At 35.9% G+C, this 25,136-nt stretch overlaps 1 protein-coding gene across 3 annotated transcripts in view; it reads right to left on the bottom strand.

The window, feature by feature from the left end:
* The window catches only part of Lim1 (LIM homeobox 1), a 63,713-nt gene that overhangs the window by 13,949 nt on the left and 24,628 nt on the right, over nt 1–25,136 (bottom strand). For 2 of the 3 annotated variants that reach the window (XM_069044509.1, XM_069044508.1), the window contains exons 3-6: nt 20,124–20,350; nt 8,017–8,097; nt 2,099–2,262; nt 1,647–1,901 (exon numbers count right to left, since the gene is read on the bottom strand). In XM_069044509.1, coding sequence (XP_068900610.1) covers nt 1,647–1,901; nt 2,099–2,262; nt 8,017–8,097; nt 20,124–20,350 — 727 coding nt within the window. The remainder of the gene's footprint in view (nt 1–1,646; nt 1,902–2,098; nt 2,263–8,016; nt 8,098–20,123; nt 20,351–25,136) is intronic. The other variant, XM_069044510.1, reaches the window with a different exon arrangement.

The raw sequence follows: 25,136 nt of genomic DNA, 5'->3' as shown, positions 1-25,136 counted from the left end.
ACTTTTTCTTTCTTATGTACAGGGTGTCCAATTTTCAGAGTTAACCAGAAACTGATATTTTTCAAAATTTTCAAAATTTGAGAAAAGAAAATTTCGGTTTTTTAAGATTTTTGTTTAACTTCTTGTTCTTAATACATAAATATTTGGAAGTTTTCTAATTAGGATAAAAAGTTTTTCTAAAACACTTCTTTATTATTATTTTTTAACGAAACTTGTTACGCAATATGTATTTTCAAAATGTATAAATCAAAAATTTAACATTTTTAAACTTTCAGTTAATTTTTAGAACATTTTTTCTGATTTAAAAATGGAAGTCTCTATTTTCTAAAAGCGTTCTTGTTTTCATCCTTTTTTTTAGTTCTAATTTTCTAATTTTTCCAATGCACACTACGATGTTACTTCTAATAATTATCCAAAATGCATCCGTTTATTAAAGCTTCGTTTTTCTAATTTACAGGGTGTTACATTTTCAAATTTTATCTGCAAATTTTCAAAATTTGTAAAAGAAATTTGACATTTTTTAGACTCAGTTTTATATTTCGTTTTTAATTTGAAAGTTTTTTTATTTAAAAAAAATTGGTAACTACATATTTTTGATTTCTGATTTCCCAAAAACTTACGTCTCTCTCTCTCTCTCCTTAATTTCCGTAATTTTTTAAATCAACATTTTTAACGAAACCTACGATAAGCAATTTCTATGCTCTTGTTAACACACCAAAACAAAATTATTTTCACAAACAATACCCAGACAATTAAAACCTAATTTGAATACTCAAATAGCAACTATTTACGACTCGAGCACTTTGCAAAATAATAACGCAAGACACTTAAACTTCAACTTTTATCGATTCTTATTGGCATCGAATGAACATGTTATTTTTTATTTTGAAAAAGTAATTTGTTCCCTTAACTTTATGTTTTCATTCGTAATTCAACAATCCAACTTTTTTATTCGTGTTTTTAAAGGCTTCGTTAATGTTTTATTTCGGACTTTACACCGTCACGCGAAATACTTAACGGGATCGGAGTCCTTTAAAAAGGAGTTCGAAATATTTTCACCCCCGAAAAATTGAAAATAATCGTCCAAATACGAAATCACAACGAAGGGCACGGCATCCAGGCCGGATGTATTTATCAGTACTGTTTTTTATTATTAGAAGAAGTAAAAATGACGATTTTGTCTGTTTTATTGATACTGGGAGTAGCAGTTGATGAAGACGTTGAAGTGTAATAAAAACGAATTCTTGACGAAATTAATGAGTAGTAAAAAGTTGAGCCGGTGCGACTTAAGTCGCAGAAAGGTTCCGTCTATTGGTCGTTCGATTTTAAGCGTCTCGCCGCAAAACGAAAAAGACCGAAACAACAGCGATTGTCCGAGGTGGCGACTTTTTCGTCGATTTTTTCCGTGGCCCAATTTCACCGTAATTCGTTGGGAAAGAAAGCCCGCACTTCAACCCGCACTTTCACTTTCTTTTCCCACCGCCGCCGAGAAGCCACCCAGTCCGCTTCGTTCCGAAATAGCCGCGTCGGCGACGTCGCCACCGAGCTGATTTGGAGGTGATCTCGAGCGCGTCGGAGCGAACGTCCGCGGAAATTGTGCGGAACGCCGCGAAGGAGTGCGTGCGGTCCGTCCGCTTGACATTTACCTGGATCACCCTCATGGGCAGGCCCGTCTCCTTCGCCAGCTGCTCTCGGATGTGCCGCGTCGGCTTCGGCGTCTGCGAGAACGCCGTCTTCAGGATCTCCAGCTGCTTGGCCTTGATCGTCGTCCTGGGGCCGCGCCGCTTCGAACCGGCGCCGCTGTCGTCCGGGCTTTTGTTCTCCGTCTGCGAGTCGCGCATCTCCGCGTCACCGTCCAGCGAGTTCTGGTCCTCCGAGTCGTCCTGGCCCGTTTTTGAGTCCTGCGCACAAAAAAATCAAATCAAAAATGACATCAAAATTTTCAAAAAAAATCAAAATTATGAAAATGCGCGGTTGTCCTTCTGCAAACTCCAATCCACAGATTATTATTGTGACAAAATTTAAGTGGACAGATTTGCCGCGGGTTCAATTAGGCCCATTTGGAGGTGGTACCGTTGCCAGTGGCGTCTCGTCTCACCTGCCCTATCGAGCTGCTGATGTCCGAGTGGGGCAGCGAGTTGTTGTTGGTCTCGCCGGGTGCTGGCGGCAGTGAACCGTGAAGCGTGTGGTGTTTGAGGACCGAGGAGGCGGTGCTGTTGTCGTCGTCCTCTTCGTCTTCCGAGGCCGACCCCATGAGCGAATCTGCGGAAGAGAGAGTATCGCTGTCAGGTTGACAATTAGAGTGCGGATGGGGTGCAGGGAGCTCGCCTCCCCCGCCACTCGAGCGATCTTGTTTACACGAAAACTTACACATGTTCGGCTAATTCCTTCCTGAAACACTCGAGTCGAGTGTTGTTCTAGGGCCGAACGGTCGGAAGGGTGTAAGTTATATGTGTGAAGGGGCGGGTGGTCGGGTCTTTGATCAATAATCAACGTTAAGTGGCTGCGACCGCACGTGGGGGGAACGGGGGTCGGGCGTAATCGATGGCGGAGGAAATGTTTTGTCGATTAAATTAATTGAGTGAGTCGGGGGAAGTGACTGTTTTGAGGATTGACTGAGGCGGTGGCGTCTCAATTGGACCAAAGCGAGAAGTTAAAATTAGGAAACTTTCACTTTTGTGCTTCCAGGCCCTTGGAAAGTGAAACTTTCTGTTTATCTGGATGTTTAAGGGGCTGCAACTTAAAAGCCTCATTGATGCCTCTTCAATGTACATAATTATGTCGCGACGAAAGGAATTCGTGCCGAGTGAAAACAAGAAACTTTTAATAAGCCCCGCCGAGCGTTTAGTGCCTCTCAAATTACACTATACAATTTTTTTCATGCTGTCTAAAACATCAAGTAAAAGAATCATTGTCTTAAAATAACAGCTTAAATTCTTGACTAGTGAATAATATGTGTGGTCTTTAAGAATTTAAAAGACTACAAAGATATTTTTTTAATTTTAGGTAATAATGATAATAATTTGTCGCATTGTAGCATTTTCGACATCTAAATCTTCCACAAGAAGTCTTTATAAAGGGTTTAGTGTCTCTCAAATCTCTTTTTTCATCAGTGTCTTTCAAATGCGTCAATAAATAATAACGTGTCACAATAATGCAAAACCGCGGAATCAAAGAGTTAACTTTCTCTTCCAAATAGTACATTAGGACCTTTAGAAACATATTTAAATTTATTGCAAGGCGATAGGAGATAATGTTTTTATTTAAGCGAGGGAATGGAACAGGGACGTTGATTAAGTCCAAGTTTCTTTCCAATTGATATGCCTCTCAAATCTGGAGGCAACTTACCAGCGACCGAACTGTTTTTGTTTTAATCATCTATAGCATGTTCTCAAAATAACAGCTTAAACGATCTTAACTTTCAGTTTTCAGTATTTAAGCTCTTGAAGAGTGAAATGTGTGTTGTCTTTAATAATTTAAAGACTTTAAAAATTTATTTTTTGTTTTGATTATAATGATAATAATTTTGTAGCCTTTTCGACAACCAAACCTTTCACAAAAGTCTTTAGAAAAGGTTTAGTACCTCTCAAATTTCTTTTCTCCTCAGTGTCTTTCAAATGGGTCAATAAATAACAACGTGAAACATGTTTGTCTCGATAATCCAAAACCGCAGAATCAAAGAGTTAATTTTCTCTTCATTAGGACCTTACAGACTTTTAAAGCCTCATTTTGATGCCTTTTAAATCAAAATATATTTTTGACATTAATTAACCATTCATTTGTAACCTTCACAGTTCACAGAAACTAAGCATCGCATGTATAAAGTGTCCATGGTTAAAATTTTATTCTTGAAGTTCCCTTCATCAATATCGAAAAATATTTGATTTAGTTTTATTGGAATCAGAGAAATGGCATGTTGAAAAATATCTTGATGAATTGGCAGGAAGTAGTCTTCGAAAAATTGTTCCATTTCGAAAGCTATAAACTTCGGACATTTATTGTAAAGCGCAAGCTCTACATTTCTCGTGAATACCGTTTTCCTCTTACATAATCAATTGGAAAAATTAAGAAAGGTAAAAAGTTTCCACATCATCAACAACCGAAAAATGTTAGTTAACGCTACGCCACACGGGCACCACGGTACCCACGAGATTTTTTTGTTAGTGTCAAATTACAGCCTTTTTAAAAACTAAATCTCATAAAAAATCCTTACAAGACATTAAACAATTTAGTGTCTCCCAAATTAGGCAGTACTCTTTCTCTTTGGTGTTATTAATTGTCGGAGTCTTCCAAATGGTGACTGACATGGCACAATTATTATTGCTCTTAAATGACACTTTAGAGTTCCTCTCAACTTTAGAACGTTTCAACTCTCATTTTTGAGTATTTATATCTAAACACCTGGAGATGGAAATGTGTGATTTATAATCATCTATTTTGGTTCTTTTCAAATTAATTTCGATTCGATTTTCTAATTTTACTTGTTAATTTACTAACGTAATGACGTAATTAAACACTAGTGTCTCCCAAATTAGTGTCGCTATAGTCTCTTAAAAAAATTGCAAATCTCTCAAGAAAGTTTTAGAGACTATTTAGTGCCTCTCAAATCAAGGAGAATTTGTTTTTCACGTTCTGTTGAGCCTATGTCTTTCAGATGGAAGTATAAAAGACAATTTTTATATTTGACTGTGAAGTTTTAATTATCTAAAATTATGAAATGAAACGATTAATTATTTGTTATTTAATTTCACGGAGCATACAAATTATAATCAAATATTTTGATATATCAAAGCATCAGTTATATTCTTAAAAAATACATGAAATAGGCAAAATTAATGATTCATCTCCATCTAGAGTCACTTTTAAAATGAGATGCCTCCCAAAAAGTCTATCAAAAAATGTGTCTCTATAAAAAGGAATGAAATATATTTCTTTGGCGATTTTGGCGTCGGGTCTTTCATATTAAACAATTAATATGAGAACAAGTTTCAACTTTGGATTTTTAAGAGATTCTTATCCTTCACGTCAACAAATTTAATTCATTAATGCCCCTTGTCCTTTAAAATACAGTAAATTGCTTGTAGTGTGTCTATTTAAAGACAAATTAAAATGAAAGATATAATCTTTATAGCCTTTTAAAAAAACAGCACATGTCTCTTACGATTAAACACATTCAGAAAAAAAATTATCGTTTCTCAAATCAAAAAGTAAACCGCAACTTAAACCTCTAAACGAGTTTCCTTTCAAAACATTTAAAATTTCAGAATTTTGTAAGGCTTCAATCTTAGTGTCACACATTTTTGTCGCGTCGCCTTCGCCTCATAAAAAATGAAACGACTTTCAAATTAAGAAGTTAACAACAGAAGAATGATTTAAATATCTTCTCATGAGATTACGTTTGTTTATGAATTTGTTTTTATTTCTTACTGCAACTGTTGTGCAACAACCCGTCAATTCTATTTTAAACACAACACATCCAAAAAAGAATCGAACCAATGAAGATCGTTGTTGTGAAATTGCTCTTTCAAGAAGCGTTCGTTGAGGATCCGGTCAGCTCCCGGTCCCCCTCAAAGACCGCCAACCCGAATTTGAGAGGGCGCCTTTCAAAAACCCCGGTGCCTCTCAAAAACTTTCGGTGCCTCTCAAAATCTAGACCGGAAAACGTTCGCGAATTCGAACCGCGAACGCCGTCTCCGTCGCACTTCCTCTTTCTCTGTCGGCCACGAAGTCGCATTCCTCCGACCGTTTCCCAGAGCCTCCAGACGACGACCGAAACACAACACACACACATACACACACACTCGCTCGGCCAATTATTGCCGTACCTGGTGACCGCATGGGGTCCACCGTGGAACAGGCCCCAATTAGTACCGAACCTGCTGGGAAACAAGGCATTAATCACCCCTTCGTCCTCTCCCCCACCCACGGCGTGGACCGTCGGAGGCCGCTCACCGGCAGGAAGACAAGAAAGACGATCGTTCACACCTAGTACACCCACGAACCGGTCGACAAAGTCGATGGTGACGTCACACGCACAAAAAAAACACACCAAAAGCACTTTACTATCTGATATCATTCATGTCACTACGGACATACTATTTTTGAGTCCAAGACACTTTAGATGACAAAATATTTTGCGTGAAAAGGGTTGATCAGATTTAAAAGTTTTTTGAAAATCCAAAAGTGCATATTTTAAGTTAATGTCAATTCTGGAGAAACTCAGAGCGCCGTGAAATTGTGAAGAACACCAAAGTGATTCAATTCGTGATTACTGATTATTATTAATATAAGTTCTGTTAATAACACTTTTGTAATTAATAAAAACAAAAAAAATTATAATTGTTTCAAGATGGTCACGCATATTGATCGATACTAAAAAGTTGATTATGATTTCTTTTGTTTTTTTTTGCTCTACCTTAGAAGATTGCTTGGCAGAATTAAAATTTCACCATTAACATTTTCTTACGTATTTACTCAGATATAGAGTGTTCTATGTAAATTTGTATTTCGCAAAGTATTTTTCAAAACGGAATGAAACTTATAAAAAAAATCACTATCTTAAAACTTATAATTCAGTTAAAACCATAAAACTATTGAATAATGATAATTACATATATATATTTTTTTGGTTTGACTAAGGCTGTTTTTAATTTTTGATTTTTTAATGAATTATCCTGTATATTTTACATATTTATGGTTTTCTCAAAACTGATCATTTCCGTTTCCCTGGAAGGTCTAAAGGTCACCAAAATATTCCGATATGTAGGTTAAGCAAATTCAATATTTTTTATTGGGACACTATGTACAACACAAATCGGGATGAAAATAGAAATGACAATCGCTAGGTAATTAGGTATACTATAAAACAATGGAATAATGGTTTTACTAGGTTAAAACAGTTGAAAACCCTTTCTCTCCTCTTTATCGATCCAAATATTCTTTTAAAAAAATTTTTGCTTCTCAAATATACAGAGCGTCCGATATAATTTAATACATTGAAAATTACCACATCATTCAAGTTATACCTATTGAAGACACTTCAGTACAAAAAAAGAAATTTCTTTCAAGGTTTCACTTCATATATTTTTGAAAATATTTGATAAAGTTTTTTAGAATTTCTTCTTATATCGAGCATTTAAAAAAAGTGCATTTTAAAAAACATCAACACGTTATTTAAATCAGTTAAATTTTTTTCAAAAAATATAATTTTAATCCAACAAATTTAGATCTGAGCTCACCTTTGTCAAAATTTTCAAAATTCCAATAGAAAAATAATGTACCAGGTGATTCTCAAGTTGCAGCGTTCTTGTCTTGTTCCTGATAAAACACAACAGAAAAATAACTTTCTGGCTAAAATTGTCATAATTTTTTGAGTTTTTAACGAAACATTCTGTATATTCATTAATAAAAATAAATAAAGAAAAATGTTTTCATTGTCCAGATAGTTCTCAAGGTCCCGTTAGAGTAGATGGGTACTCCTATATTAGTTTAAAAAAAAATACTGTGACACGACAATAATTATCTATGGTCGTTAAGTTGGCACCACCAGGAAAAGTAACTAGGCGCGCTTATAAGGTATTTGGAATTTGTGACAGATTTCTCACTAAAGTACAGTTCAATCATAAATTTTAAGTGACCTTGAGTTTGACAATCCACATCTAAAACGTTTTTACTATAGATGCTAATAGTTTGAGAATCACCGGGTGTACTAGACAACAAAGAAACGCTTTGCTACGTTAAAAACAGTTGAAAATATTTTCTCGTCTTTTTTAATGCAAAAAGTTTTAGTAAAAAAGCAGAAAAGTTCTTTAAAGGTTTTTCTTTATTATTTTTGAAAATATTTGATTAAATTTCACACCTAGTACACCCACGAACCGGTCAACAAAGTCGACGGTGACGTCACACGCCCAACAAAACCAGACCAAAAACACTCCCCCGACGCGGCGAAAGTCGAAAAATTAGGGAGAAATTTTGTAAAATCGAAAAAGGTGCGCTGAAAAATAAAATTGGACTTACTTGACTTGAAATTGAACGTCGGCGAAACGCTAGCGACGGGTGCGAGTTCTTTACATATCGCTAATTCGGAACTGGACCCACCTGACAAAAACAAAAACACCCTGTACATGTGACATGCGCTGGTCAAACAAACAACAAAGACACAGAACGTGATAAAGGGCGACGTCCGGGCGTCAGGTAAGTCTGCGGTCGTGTTTGTACCCCGTGGTAAGACCTTTAACCCTTATCGTTTCGGTGTCAGAGCGGTGTCAGACGTGCTGTCTGAACCGGCCTTTAACACCGCCGGCCGGGACCGTCAAAAGATAAAGAAAGGCAACATGTGTGCGCGAGAAACGGTACTCGCGCCGCCGGACCGACACGAAAACAGGTACCCATACGCCGCCCACGCACCCAAACTAGCATAATGCGAAACATAAATAATGATATGTGAATATTTATTAACACTTTGCGTTATTAATATGTTACTGGCAAGTGGTGGAACCAATTTAACGTGAGATATTGCCGGGATGAGCGTGAGTTAGTGCGGTCGCGGACGGCGTGGGAATCCGCGGGGGAGGCGAGTCCGGCTGATTGTTAACGCGACTGTACACAACACAGATTTTTCCGAAATTAGACCCAAGTCATTTTTTCTAGCAGGCCGTGAAAATTGAACACCTGCGGTGTTCGAGGGTGCGACTGTGAGGAAGTGTTTATCGACCACGTCTACGTTAATGATGTTACAGTTGAACATGTTAAATGTTATAAAATTAAATCATCAGGAAAAGCTCAAAGTGTAAGCACGAATGAAAAATATTTATTGAACCAGGAAATAATATCCTTCAGTTATGAGAGTATTTACAAAAGGAAGAATGTGAACAAAGAAAATAAGAAGGAATAATATTAAATACATAATTTATCAATGACAAGAAGTAAAGTTAAGCATAATGGTATTAGTGGGAAAATGCTGGAGCATAAGAATAAAAAAAAAGAAAAAAATATAGTTGAAATTAAGTGTGATGACCAGATTAATTAGCTTTAAGAAAAAAATAAATCGTTGAAAAATGAATATAATACGAGCTAGAATATTAAAGAAGAAGAAAAATCAAAATGTGAAGACTAGAACAGAGAAAGAAAAAGTAGAAAGGTTGAGAAGCTAGAAAAAGTTAAGAAAAAACATACACAAACCAAAACAAATTGGAATCTGAAGTTGTGGTTAGGTCCGGCGAAATTTTGACGAAAAAATGACGGTCAATTTCCAACAAACCGGATTCTAAATTACGAATATACATATTTTAATTAATAATTAAAAAACAGTAAGACGATTTTTATTGTCGCCCAGTACATGCATCGGAACTTTGAATTAGATATGTATCGTTAATCGTTACATTATTTTGTCTGTTTCATTCTTTTTTACTCGCTTATCAGTCGGCAACTATTTTTTTACACCGAGAGATCCTCAAACCACCGTAAGTTTTTCTGTTGTTGTGATAAAATAGTAGTAGTAGTATTATTACACGAGTTTAATAAGACGCTTTATTATCACATGAGTGTGTCTAAAGCTCGACGAGCGTAGCGAGTGTGATAATACGTTTTATTAAACGAGTGTAATATACTATTTTATCTACTTTGCTTTACTAATTCCTGAAATTTCATCTGCTCAAGCTTTCATTTTAGACCAGGGACTCTCACGTGGGTTGGTAACAGACATTTTTCACAAAAATAGAAGGTCATATTTATCTACTAAATTTACTTCGTATCTTCATTCGTTACCTTGACGGCTGACAACGAAAGCTAAAAGTTACCAAAAACAGTTTAACAATATGACTGTTTTTGATACAATTGTAACGCAGAGTAGATAATAGTATATTAAAGAACTAGTTTTATAAGGGTTGATTTGGCGCACGAGTCCCAAGTGTAGAAAACGAGCCGTAGGGGAGTTTTCTATGGGACGAGTGCACCAATGCCCTTATAAAACGAGTTTTTTATGTTATTTTTTAGAATTTGCACCCTTGTTTTAATTTTTAAATAAAAAAATTAATTTTCAAATTCTAGGGAATTTTGTATTAATTGGTAATTCAAGGTAACGGATGCAACTACATCTGCAACAGATTTTAAAAAGTAGAGTTTGAACATTATTGGAAGTTTTTTGCTGTAAATGACAATAATACACTGAAATATTGATAAAAATTTTCTTAGAGATCTATTAAACCACGAGTGCTTTAATAGATAGCCATAAACGACTCCAAATTGAATACAATAATAGACCTATTAAAGACGCAAATCCTAAAATACATAGTAGTTTATTTAACGAATTCGTGTGTAAATTGGGCTTTTTTTGGCATAAGTAGGCCAGTTTAAAACGCGATTGAAAAGAGCGTCCACGAGTGCTAAAAAAAGCCCAATTTACACAAGAACGAGTTGAATACAACGTTTTTTTGTTCGACGAGCCCCTTAAAGGCCTCAAATCGCTAAAAATCTTTAAAATTAGCCTGACGTTTCGTTTTGACAAGTTGTGACATTTATCAACACAGGAGAAAATTCTCAAATTCTGACAGTGTCGAACAAAAAAATATTATATTTCACGTTCCAGGCCCCAATGTGGACGTTTTCAGTTGATGTCGATTCAGAAGGAACGCGGAGTGTCGAAAAGCTTCAAAGATCGCTGGGGGTGCTGCCGGTTGAGTGAATTTTTATGTTTTCGCATAGACGAAATGGAAGAAAAAGAGAAAAGTAATGGCGTGAGAGTCAGAGGGTATGTAAGATGGCGGCCGGAAAGGTTCGAGTGTCTCAACAATAGTGCAAAATAATTGTTATCTTTTTTCTATTTTATTTTGGGAATTTATTAGGATCGACGTTTCGTTTAATATTTGAATCGTACCTACAGAGTGAGCTATGAAAGTAAATCGTTTTGAAGATGACAGTGTAGTTCAAATTCTTTAGATTTCATGGTGCAGGTCTCAGTTTCAGAATCACCAGTTACACTTCAAAAATGTTTTAATTGTATTTAGAAAAGTATTTTAGAAAATTAATTCTTTTTGAGCAAAATAGATCTTCAATTATTTTAAATTTTCAAGTCCCAGAACTGCCTCCCCATAGAAAACAGGCATGTGCCGACAGCAAAAGACATTCGAAGATGACGAAAATAAATTTTCCTGGAGCTCACATAACCGAGTTATAAAGTTTTCAATTTCACCAATTCCAGAAGCTCAAAATCGGACAGGTTGCTGGACAGCAAAAATAATTATTGATATCGCAACAATCAGCGAAAAGTTTACTTGAAACGGCAACGCAAAATTGCGATCATCCTACCTTGATGGTGCTCAACTCTGATTGGTCAAGTTTAGGATGTCTTTTATCGATTATCCCTTGAGATAAGACTCTTTTTATTTAAAATCAGATTATCACATTTATCCAAATACTCCCTTTTTTCTCTGAGGAGGCAGTTCAGCAATACTCTGCATATACAGAATGAGTTAGTAATGTTTAAAATTAGATGCATTAACATTTTTTCATCTTTTCAGAATCGCTAGGTATTTTCTTTACTTTCCCACTATGTTTTTCTATTATCTTCGAGAAATACTTTCTATTTTTTGTGACTACTCAAATATACAAAGTGTTCCTAATAATTCTACTCAACTGTCAACATTTTCAAAAATATAAAAACTGTAAACCATTACCACATTTCACTACTTTAGATCGCAAAATATTTTGCGAAAATGACAAATTTTATATACTGAGTGATTGTCACAGTATCGATCATCCTTTCTACTTTAAATATTGGGTGATTCAAAATGATTGTGGATAAGTATGGCAACTATGTACGAAAATGTATGTGACAACTGTGTGGATGGGGTAGAGTTGACATTTCTATGACATTTCATAAGCGTCCATTTGATATTTTTGATACCATTGCACATTGATTTAACAATTTTCAAAATTGCGCGACTATGAACTGTTAAATAAATGTCAACTCTATCCTACCCATACAGTTGCCACATATATTTTCGTACAGAGTAGCCATACTTATCCACAATAATTTTGAATATCGCAATAGAAAAACAACTTTCCGATGTAATTTATTGGACACTTTTTAATGAAACGTCCTATTCCTATAGGGTATTTCATGAGTGATAATGAGCCCAACGGAATTAAATGCAACCCACAATACATCTCCGAAGTTAATGTGGATTTTTGTTTTTTCATTTAAAAAATATAAAACATAGCTGTGCAGTTTCGTAAATTTTGACGCTAGGTCTTTATTGTCTGCATAAACGCGCAACGGCAGAAGCATTTTTGTTACCTTCGCCATAAATCAGGATCATGTATGTCTCTTGTTCGAATACATTTTAATCGTTGCATTTTAACTTTTTCGTAAACGTCAGTTGTGACAAATAAAATTATTCGAAGCAAAGCCATCATGGATTCATACACTACGATATTTAAAAAATCCACGTTAACTTTGGAGATGTATTGTGGGTTGCATTTTTAATTCCGCCGGACTACTTATCACTCGTGAAATACCCTGTATATGTACTTATTTTATTCATATAATTATTGATTTTTAAAGTAATTGTCATTAAATAAATGATTTTCGTTGTCTATAAAGTTACGAAGGTCGCTGGAGTATTTCAATATTGGTTCATGCGAATAGTTTTAGAACAACAAGTTCTACCGCGTTTCAAATAAATTCGGAATTAGAGTAGGTTGTAATTTATATATTTTGTCTATTAATGGTTGGTAGACTGTTTAACACTGACAGTTGTCAATAGTTTTATGTCACGATCAGCATAAACACGTGTACTGTGCTGTCAAATGTCACTGGTGCGCTGTCTTTAAAAATTGCGTGTTGCCAATTTCATAATAACACAGCCTACTCTAATTCCAAGTTTATTTGAAGGCACGGTATTAGACAACCATGAAATGATTGCTTTACTGGATTAAAAACAATTGAAAACACTTTTTCTTCGCTTGATAAATTCAAAATTCCATTTAATTTTTTTTTGTTATTCAAATGTATGTACAGTCGATGGACAAATAAAACTGGGATAAAAATGACAATCACATAAATTCAAAATTTACAAATCTCTATCGTTTAATTATGACAAATATATTGACAATTCAATGGTCTGATTAGGAGTACTATACATTTCAAATTTTATTCAACTCATTTCTAGCACAACAAAGAAGTTTATTTCACGATATTTTCTTATTTTGTCACACCATACATAAAAATTTTACTTATGACGTCATGTATTTTTGCACAATGACGGCATCATTGGATTTTTTCAATGACAACCCCAACATTTTTCTTCTCTTGTTGATAGACCTTTCTACTAAAAAAATTGTTACCTAACATAACACTTTTTTTGAGAAAATGACAAATTTTAGAGACTTCGCGCTGAAATCGAACAAATCAGCCCTGACATTATTGAGCGCACTGTACAAAGTGTCGATGAGTGCCAAATATTTGGCGGGGGCCAATTTTATTGTTAACCTTAGATATTGGTTTGTTTTTGTTTGAGGTCAATTAAAATTTTTACGTTAAAAATTAAATAAAATTTTTGAAGTAAAATTTGTGATATTATTAGATAACGCAATTATGAATTTTGTTCCTTACTTTATCACCACACTGTATACATATTAACTAAAGTACCTATCAATTCCTCTCTCCTCTGGAATTTTCTGTGTAGTCAATACACGTAAAACAAATGAAAAATAAATGTTTCGCGCGTTTCTCACTTGATTCTAAAACTCTAAAGCAAAACAAATTCCTAACGCATTCTCCAACACTTGTTTCGCAATATTCGGCGCACTGAAGGCGCACTTCAAAATCGAAAGTTGGGGTCAGTTCCGGCGAAAGCAAACTTATAAAAAAATGTCACAGTCGTATTGCATCGACTAGTATTTAAGTTGACTCGACAAGATTTCAGTTTTTGCCGCGATAAGCAAGGAACAAAGAAAGGCGCAAATAATTTGTTGAGAATCACCGGATATGTACCGAGTGTCTCAAATACCTACTTCCAATTGCTATTTTGCATAACTAGTGATCGGAAAAAAATAATTTCTACTGGGTGACTTTTAATGACTCAGACAAATTTAGTTGGTTGGCACTCCCGAATAATTGGCCTAGTTATTTGTCACAGAATTCTCTGTCGATTCGCTTTCTAAGTTAAGATTCTAGAAATAAATAATGACAATTTGATTAATTTGAACTGTCATATTTGAATTTGACAGTCAAGTGCACCAGCATAAAATCGTAATGTTGCCAACCGAACAAAAATTATTTCAATCATTAAAAGTCACCCGGTATTTTCCGTCATCATCTACATATCTACATCTCTTTCGCTGTTCTACCAAAAGTGACATCAACTTCGTTTCTCAAAATTTTCAATTTCTTTTTTTCCAAAAATTCACCTCTCAAATTAAAAAATATTTTTGATCATTTTCAAAAATACAAAACATTATACGAACTTTGAACTTGGACATTTCATTCGTCGCACTCGTTTGTAAAAACATCCGCCGTCTGATAAACGTCTCTGTTTCTTTTCTTTTTAAATTTTTGTCGAATCACGCTGTACAACTGCGCTCCCTTTTCGTCCGTCTCCGCCGCCTTTTCGCCTCCGCCTCTCGCAAGGCTTTCGGTGTTTTTTGCGTCCTTCTTCTACTTTCTCGGCTGATTACTCCTTCTTTTTTCGCCACGCCAACAAACCGACAAGGTCGTCCAATTTCACACCCCCTCACGAAGCATTAAAGTATCGCGATTTTTTCCCAGTCCGTCACTCACCGTCGAATCCTCGTCCCCGATCCCGCCGCCGACATACCGGGTGTTCTCGCGACGAAACCGCCGACCGCAAATCTGATCCGGCAAAAAAAAACACGAATTACGGGAAGGACCCTCGGATGTTTGCTCAGCGAGTATCGCACAATGCCGCCGGCCCTTTCGGCTCCGATGCCACCATCGTCGCCGGCGAAGAATCCCCTTTAAAATAATATTTGTGCAATGCACGGGGTAACAACTCGACACAAAGGGGGTTGTTTTCTCAGCCTCCCCGTGGCGCGCGATCCGTTTTAACTTGTGCCGGTGTACGGGCGGAGAGCCGAGGGCACGACCCTGGAAATAACGTATTGATCTTTGATTTGATGTTGCTCGGGGGCGGCGGCGGCGGCGGCGGTTTCCCACACACGAGCCTCGGCGATGGCGGAACGCCCAAAAGGCGCGCCAGAGGCTGTTTTCCGACGGAAAATCTAAAATCTCCGATGCACGACGCACGACACGCATATACACAGTGAACCAAGACATTTTTTTTTGCAAATCGACCCGATTAAAATTTTGAATGTGAAATCTCTCTCCTTTGGAACCAACACAGCACTCTTGAAATATGTACTTATAAAACAAGTGAGTCGAACCAATTTTTTACATTTTTTTCCAAAATTTTTGAACAACGGCGTTGTCTCGATATTTTCTTGCCAAAAATAACAACTCTCAAATGTTTTCCTTCAAATTTAAACACCAACCGTTTCAAAGTGTTAATTTCCGCTTCATCTCGACATTTCGAAAATTTTGCAAAATTTTTGAACTGACGAAAACGCTCCATTCCTTTTTCTTTCTTCGTTGTAGGTCTTGCTCGTCAGGTCCTCCGCTCCCGGTGTGGGAGATCGACCGGGTATACCTCGTCGGTATTTTTTCTCGATAATTTTTTTTGCCTGCTGAACCTTCGTCCGTGTGATATTTTTATTTTTAACACGAAACACGTCACACTTGGCTGGCTGTGTCTACGGACCCGTAGCGTGAAATGCCCATGTTCCGTGGTTTTACGTACCACGCTCCATCAAGGTCTTTTTGAATGCTGTCTGTCTGATCTGATGGCGGGTTCGTGATGGTGAACGTGTCGCCATAGGCGCCCGACGCACATATACACGGTGGTGGAGGCGGACACTGTTACCAACGTTTCACTAATTACGAGGATGACGACTGACGGTACACGGTGGTACCAAAAAATCAAGCGAAGACGAGGCGTGGGTGGCGCTTCATGCACTACCAACGATGGATGGACGTCAAATGTCGTACCTACGTCAAAGTTGAAAGGCGAAAACATTTGCAAGTCTACAAATTGTAACTTGAAAAAATATTGGGTCGTACTGTACATACACAGGGATGTTTTCATAAATTGTTATTAAAAAACAAGACATTTTTGTGATTGTGATTGTTTGGAAACTGGCTTGCTGCTTATTTTTTCGTCAGAAATGACGTTAACTTTGGGTTTAGGTGAAAAATTGATTATCACAACGGAACTTGCTACCGAATTTTCATATTTTATATTTTACTATCTGATATCATTCATATCACTGTATATATCAATCTATCTGGTGTTCATTAAAATTTCCCGATAAAGTTGGCGTTGAAAAGTTGATTGTCATTAAGTTGATGACAGACTGAGGAGTGGTTCATTCACAATCGACTCTTCAACACCAATTTTAACGGAAAATTTTAATGAACACCTATAGAGTGTGAACATAAAGTTTGGAACAAAATTAATGATAGCGTTATGTAATGTTTTTAAGAAAATCGCTCGGAGTGATCGATTTTATTTCGAAAAATGCCATCCTGTGACATGCAATTGTTTGTGCAATGATGTCATCACCATTTTTTTTAAATAACAAGACCCACTTTTTTTCTTCGCTTTTTAACAGACCCTGCTACCGGAATGAAAAATTAAAAAAAATGATACCTTACATAACATTTTTTTTAGAAAATGACAAATTTTACTTAAAAAATTTAGTTAAAATTTTTGGTCTCAAATAAAAACAAACCAACATCTAAGATTAACAATAAAATTTAACGCAAATGTTGAAATTGTTCCCCGCCAATCATTTGCCATTCACCGACATTTTGTACACTGCCCTCAATAATGTCAGGGTTTAGGGTTGATTTGTTCTATTTATTTCAGCTCGAATTCTCTGCCCTAAATCTTCTAAATTGTCTATTAAAATAAACCTTCTATTTTAAATAAACCCATACCTACAAAAAAAAATTAAATTAAATTTTTGAAGTAAAATTTGTCATTTTCTCAAAAAAATTGTTATGCAAGTTAGCAATTTTTTTCATTTATCGTGTAGGTAGCAAGAAGGTCTATCAATAGAAAAGAAAAAAGTGGGGATGTCATTAAAAAAAAGAGGTGATGACGTCATTGCGCAAAACAAATTGGATGTTACAGGCTGGCATTTTTCGAAATAAAATGGACCTGCCGAGGGATTTTCTTAAAAACATCACATAACGCTATTATGAATTTTGTTCCCAACTTTATCTTCACACTGTATATTACTACAGACACAGTATTTTTGAGTCCAAGACACTCTATACATGTAACAAAATTTTGCATTGCATAATTGTGCATAAAAAGGCTTAAAATCTAATTTCAAGTTTTTTGAAGATCTAAAAGTGCATCTTTTAAGTTAATGTCAATTCTTGAGAAACTCGGAGTTTCGTGAAGAACACCAACGTGATTCAAAGCGTGATTACTGATTAAAAAATTAAATTTTTTAAACAGTAATTTAATTTTTTTACTGATTCGTATCCCACCTCCACCCGGCGGCACGGCAATTTTGCCGGAGTACATACACTATTACGGATAATACTATCAAGTAATAGTGCAGTGCTTATCAACTGATTATTATTATTAATATAAGTTCTGTTAATAACACTTTTTTTAATTAATAAAAACAAAAAACTTTTAATTGTTTGAAGATCGTCACGCATATTGAACGATACTAAAAAGTTGATTATGATTTCTTTTGTTTGCATTTCGCAAAGTATTTTTCAAAATGGTATGAAACTTATTAAAAATTCACAATCTTATAATTTATAATTCTGTTGAATCTACTCAATAATTGCCAACTTTTTCAAGGATATAAAAACCATAAAACTATTAAATAATGTTTTTAACTTTTGCTTTTTTAATGAGTCATCCTGTATATTTTACATATTTACGGATTTCTCAAAAATTATCAAAACTGTAGCATTACCGTTTCCCTGGAATATGTAGGTTAAGCAAGTTTTATTTTTTTTTTTACTGGGACACTATGTACAACACAAATCTGGATGAGAATGGGAATGAGAATCGCCATGTAGGTATACTAGAAAACAATGGAATAATGGTTTTACTAGGTTAAAACAATTGAAAACACTTTCTCTCATCTTTATCGATCCAAATTTCCATTCAAAAAATTTTTTGCTGCTCAAATACCTATACAGAGCGTTTCATATAATTTAATACATTGAAAATTACTACATCATTCAAGTTACATATATCCATTGAAGACACTTCAAGTACAAAAAAAAAATTATATCAAGGGTTTTCTTCATATATTTTTGAAAATATGTATATGATGAACTTTTTTAGAATTTTTTCTTATTACCGAGCGTTTAAAAAAGTGCGTTCTAAAAAACACGTTATTTACGGACTTGTAAATATGTTTAACTTTTTTTAAAAAATGATAGATCTAGATAATTTCAATCCATCAAATTTAGATCTGAGCTCACCTTTGTCAAAATTTTCAAAAATCCAATAGAAAAATAATGTACCAGGTGATTCTCAAGTTGCAGCGTTCCTGTCTTGTTCCCGATAGAACACAAAAGAAAAATAACTTTCCGGTCTAGCTAAAATTGTCCTAAATTTTTGAAATTTGAACCAAACACCCTATATATGCATTAATACAGGTATTTATCGATTTATGAGAAAAAAAGTAGGTAAAAAAAAAGTTTTCTTTGTCCAAACAGTTCTAAAGGCCGCGTTAAAGTAGATAGGTAGTCCGATATTAGTTAAAAAAATATACCTACTACGGCACTAAAATAATAATAATACCTAATTATCTAGATGCTAATGGTTTGAGAATCACCGGGTGTACTAGACAACAAAGAAAGGAACGTTTTGCTGGGTTAAAAAGAGTTAAAAACATCTTCTCTCCTTTTTTAATCAAAAATTCGTTGAAAACAATTTTGCTGTCCAAAAATACAGTGTTCGATGTACCTAATTTAAAATTTTGAAAATTAGATCATATTGGGTAGTATTAAAATCAATTCTGTTAGGTAGGTGCCACATTCCGCATTATTCTTCAAAGCATTTGACGAAACATTTTGAGAATCGTTTTTGTATCGAGCGTTCTACATTGCAGAAAAACCGATATGCTTTATTTATTGACAGATAAATAGGTATAATTATTAAACTTTTCAAAAAAAACTTAACTTTAATCTTCATCCATCATGCCTAGTTTTGAGTTCACAAATGTTAAAATTCTCGGAAATAAAAAAAAAATCAAGTTTTCTTTTCAGTTATTATTATTATTATTGTTCTGGGGACGATTTCCTTACAACGATATCGATTTTTTACCGGACACCGTGTATATCCGTTATGAATTGAGAAACGTGTCCAAATCTAGTAGACTTGACTGACGTCACCTCTTTGTTTTTCCGCGATCACTCCGTATACGTCTGTTCGTTAGCGTCGCGACGACAGCGACCTCTAGTTTTTGTTGACATGGGTGTCCACCTCCTCGAACGAGGGCGCGATTCGTCAAATCCTAACGCGGTGCGGTCGCTGCGAAGGCACCGCATCTAATTATAGACATCCAGCGTACGTTAGAACAACTATAAAATTAGCATGTTAGTGGATCGCCGCTCTTCTAAAATCATCTCATTAAATATTTATGAAGCGTTGGGATCTCCGGTGAAAAATGACCGCTCTGTCACCGTCTCCGCACCGAGAAACCAATTAAGGGACCGCCGTCGCGATGCCCTCTCCACCGTACGACACTCATCTGTTTTCTTAAGCGCTCCGCTTTTGTTTGTACATCGAAATTGAAACGCGAAACGAGGGGAGGACGGCCGGGGAGGCCCGGCCCCGCCCATGCAACCGCGGCGGCCAATCAGCGCCGGGACGGCCTCACCCCTCGACCGACGTTCGACGGTTGATGCGCGAGACGTCACGCCGTCATTGGGGGATTACCCCTTCGATTGATGGAAGGGCGGAGGGGTCGGGAGGCGGGCCGCGGGATTCCCTTCCGGGACCTCTCCGTTTTTCGTCGTGCGCGCGGATTTCTTTCTCCGGGATACCGGGGGGCGGCGGACTTACCCTGGTGGTGTCCGGTGATGGCGGCCGTCTTGTTTCCGTTCAGGTAATCGTTTTTGCATATAAACTTGTTATCGTCCAAAACGTAAAGTTCTTCACCGGTTGAAAGTTGTTTCCTGCACACGAGACAGGTGAAACAGTTGAGATGGAACACTTTGTCTCTTGCTTTTCTCACTAAGTCACTAGGCGATATGCCCTGGCCACAACCACCGCACTTTGTACCGTACCTCCTGCAACAAACAAATTCATTCGATAACAGAGACGATAACGACAAAATTAATTAAAAACGAATTGAATTAGCCCAAGATTGATTATTTTATGTTCTCTTGTTTATTTGACTTGTGCAGATAACAACATTTGCCAAAAAAAAACCTAAAACAAAATATTTCATCATCTACACATCCGGTGACATCTGAGATAATCATAAAATTAACGATTTTCACAATACCTAATACGAAATATCTAATAATAACATGAATAATAAATTATTATTATTTCTGGATGATGAAATATCTGTTTTGTGCAACCGTACGCGAAACGACCACTTCACGAACCTAAAACAGGCCGCGAAATCCAATTTCGCGGCCGTTGCTTTTGACGACGGTCATTAAAGTAAACGTCACTAATCAGAGCTTCCATGTAAGACTGGCGCGGCGTTTAGATTCTTCGGGTATCAAATTAAAATCCGCAGAATGTATAATACTTTTTAATTCTGGAGGAGTACACGAAACTGAAACATCACTTTCGCTACAATTCTCTTCCAACATTTTTACGATTATTTACAAAATGAATTGTTTTATTAATGTCATTTCCATAGCGACATAATAATTACAAATTTTCGGTTGCACAAAATGTGTTGTGTACATCTTGGCCGCGAAATCCTTTAACTTCCTCGAGATTGTTATGCCTCGGCCGCAAGCGGCCTCGGTGACAATTGTTCTGTCGGAACGTTAAAGAATGATTTCGCGGCCTTGATATACTACAAATAACTATTTTAGGACAGTTTTTAAGAAAACCATGAATATATACATTATAAATATTTACAGGATGTTTCATTAAAAAGTCAAAAGACCCGAAAGGTATTACATATTTGGCTGTGATACAGTGGGAACAAAAGAATGACTATAAGTTGAGAATCAATCGGTTTATAATTTTCCCGTATTTTTGCCAATTTTGAAAATCGTGAACTCAAATCTGAAGCTAATGGGATCAAAATTATATTTTAATTTAAGCAACTTAGCAATTTAACAGTGCGTAAATAACGTATTGATGTTTCTTACAATGCACTTTTTTAAACATGCAGTATAAGATTAATTTCTAAAAATGTTCAAATATTTTCAAAAATATGTAATATCTAAAGAAAAAAACTTGACAGGAAATTATTTATTTGTATTAGAACGGGTTTCAATATAACGCGAGTTATGTGGTAATATGTGTTCAACATATGAAATTATATCGACCACTCTGTATATTTGAGCAGTTAAAAAAATTTAATATAAAATTCACAAAGAGGAGAGAAAGTGTTCTCAACTGTTCTGACGTATTAAAATTATTATTAGATAGGTATACCTGTATAGTATATAGTAGTATACCTGGTGACTCTCAAACCATTCAAACCTTGAAAAAATTTAAGCATATCTAGCTATCACAAGTGCGTAAATAACGTGTTGATGTTTTGTACAATAATGCACTTTTTGAAACTTTCAGCACATGGATTAAAATCTTCATCAAATGTTAAAAAAAATCTATTGGATAAGATTAATTTTTCCATCTTAGGTAAAACAGACTTCAATATACCTAACTTAAATTACGCAGACTTTTCAAAATGCTAAATTAAATCGGACGTTCTGTACATTTTAAATTAAATTGTAAATTTTATTGGATAACGAAACATTTATATTTTGTGACAAGGTTTTAAGAAATCTATGAATGCATAATAGAATGTTTCATTAAAAATCAGTTAAGGATATTTTCAGCCAGAAGAGACAAAACTGCAAGTACGTTGAGAATCGCCCGGTATATAAAATTTGACATTTTCGAAAACACTATCTATATTAAATAGATGATACTCGTATGTATACGAAATACTTATTTTTGAAAAAGTTGACAGTCAAAGTTGGCAGTTGATAAAAATATATAGCACACTCCGTAGGTAGGTAGGTAGGTAGGTAGGTAGGTAGGTAGGTAGGTATACGGTGGCGAATTTGTATTAATTCGCAGATATTTTACAAATCGTTTTGAAAAAATATTTTTCGAAATTTACAACTTTATAGAGGACACCGTGTACAGTAAAATAAATTGTTGGGTACATAAAGATGTTTATGGTGAAAGTTTTAATTCTAAGGACCTTCGTCCCTCGAGAAAACAAAATAAATTATGTTCAATTATTTTTAAGACAGTTAAATCTTTTTTAGCATCATCAAGATACATATACCCGGTGATCTTTAAACAATTCTGATCTTTCCTTTCGATTCGATTAAAAAAAATAATTATACCTAATTAATTTACCCAACAGTACCTAATGTTTAGAAATTTTGAACACTCAGAGTTTCTCCAGAATTGACATTAACTTATATTTTTGTGTAAGTGCGTGTGTGGTGATATTTCAAGTGACACTTTAACTCTTCTAATGTAAAATATTTTGCACATTTAGAGTGTCATATAAGATAAGGTGATAGCAACTACAAAAATGATAATAATAATGGTAATATGTACTAATAATAATAGGTGTTGTTATTATTATTGAAAAAACTTACGCAAACAGAATCGTAAATGAATCTCGTTCCAGTGAACCTCTCCCGTGTCATTTTGAAACCGTTCCGCCGCCCCCGAAAAACCGCCCTTTAATTACGTCATCTGCATAATTCATTGAGTGTCCCGTAGGGCGGTTTGAAGTCGAGCGTCCCCGGGAGCCCCCCGGCCGTCCCTAAACGTTTCATGCCGATTACCATAAATAAATGAGAGTGCACTTATCAGAGTCGAGGGTGGGAACCGCCGCCCTAACCCCGTCTTATCGGCGGCGGACGTCGTAAAGATGCTAACTCGTCACGTAAATTGTGACTTATTAATTTTCGAAATCGTGTTTTTTCCACGTCCGAACTAATTAAAAGATAAGAGCGGCGGTGGCGTCGGGGGGCACGCATGATGCGCACCGTCGTGCGCGCCGAAGATCCACCGAAAAAAGAATGCATCGTAAAATACTTTTACGATGAGCCGCCGTGTTGTGCGCGAAAAATTAACACGTCCGCACCTGGACGGTGACGCGTGCGGCGTCGAGAGGGCGCCGCTGTCGCCCTTCCTGTCAAGAAGGTTAGGCGATAACGGCGCCCTCTCACGAGACGGACAACGGAAAAAAACACACAATCGAGACATTGTAATTGCGTCTCGAATTACATTAATTAATAAATTCAATTAAAAGATATTTGTTCGGAGGCTAATTCAATTACCGCTTATCGACCATACTAATAAACATTATTATTATTATTGCGTTTTCGACTCGTTTATCATCTCCGAAAGCACAAACAATCGAGTCGGTCGTGTTGGTTTTCTTTTCGGTGATTTATCGATCAGTTTGTTCTTTTTTTTTTCGTCGACCAATGGTCGGGAGTGAGCAGATGGAGTGTTGGGAGAATTGGAACGGACCTCCCTGGTCAATACCGACGGACAAATAGAACAAGAGTCGGATTTTAACGAGCTGGAGCTCGTATATTTCGCAACGCTACACCTTTCGATGGGTTTTGTTTGGAAAATAAATCCCATATGTGTCGACGACCGAACCGTAAATATTTTCAGATGTTTAGTCAAAACAATCGCCGAGACAATGGGAGTTGAGCGGATGCGGGAGAAGGCCTGATGGGTCGACTGTCGGGTACGAAACGCCGACGGGAGGGGATCGCGATGGTAACTGATCCTATAACGTGGGATTCGGTCGGCTTTAAATCATCAACAACAAAAGGTGAACGTCAAGATTATACAGCATGTCAAACCTGGAACGTCTGCAGTACAACCGTGACAACTGACAACCTAAAACAACACAGAAGAAGTTGCCGTTTTGGGGACGAGACGGTTAAAAAAACTATAATTTGCAACGCCAGGTTTTCCTGAGAACAACCTGACACGATGTGTACTGAAACCTCAAATAGCAAACAGCCAAGTTTAGATGCGACTTAAAATAGATAATGTGGTGATGATTTGAAACCTGAGAACAACCTGGAACCTAAAAGACATACTCTGGTTATGATTGAAAACCTGAGAACAACTTGGAAACCACAGGATAAAATAATAATTAATTGAAATTTGAAATTTGGTTGTTTTAAAAATGATGACAACCCAAAAGCAACCTAAAACTAGGCCGTAAAATAGATGTGGTGTGTGAGAAAGACAGCGAAACTTTGTAGAAACTTTGGCAAGTGAAGCTTGGAGTCTGAAAATGCTTGCAAAATAAATTAGGAGTTGTGAAAACCTGAGAACAACCTAAAATATCTACGCAAAAAGTGCTCTATAACAACCTAGAAGTATTGTAAATGTCAGATTGAAAAAATTATCTTGTTAGTAAGAAAATGGCGAATTCTAAATAATAAAACCTGAAACAGTCAAGGTTTAAGCTTTATGATGATGTCGGCTAAAAGCAACCTAAAAATTGTTATTGCAAGGGAAGCCTAGATTTGTAAAAACCTGAGACAACTGAATTAGCTAAATTGAAACAAGCGATTAGCTTGTTATAACCGAAACCTATTTAGAAATTACTAAATTAAACTCTTGGATGAATTTTTAGATGAAATTGTGAAACGTTTACCTAAAACCAACCTAAAACTGGCTCCAGTTTTTCAGTTAGAAACTCTCGTAGAAAAAAAAAATTATTTTTTAATTGGTCACAAAAAATAAAATAAAAGCAAATTAAATCGCGATCTTAAAATAAAACCGTAATAAAATGGAACTAATTGAGTGGAAGATTACCGTAATATGTAACTAATTAAGCTAATTAGTTAATCGTCAGGTTAATAATCCGTTTTTCAG

This window comes from Tenebrio molitor, chromosome 4, assembly GCF_963966145.1.
Source record: "Tenebrio molitor chromosome 4, icTenMoli1.1, whole genome shotgun sequence".
Taxonomy (NCBI): Eukaryota; Metazoa; Arthropoda; class Insecta; order Coleoptera; family Tenebrionidae; genus Tenebrio; species Tenebrio molitor.
The sequence above is the reverse complement of the archived record's forward strand: the minus strand, read 5'-3'. Positions and strand labels throughout refer to the sequence as shown.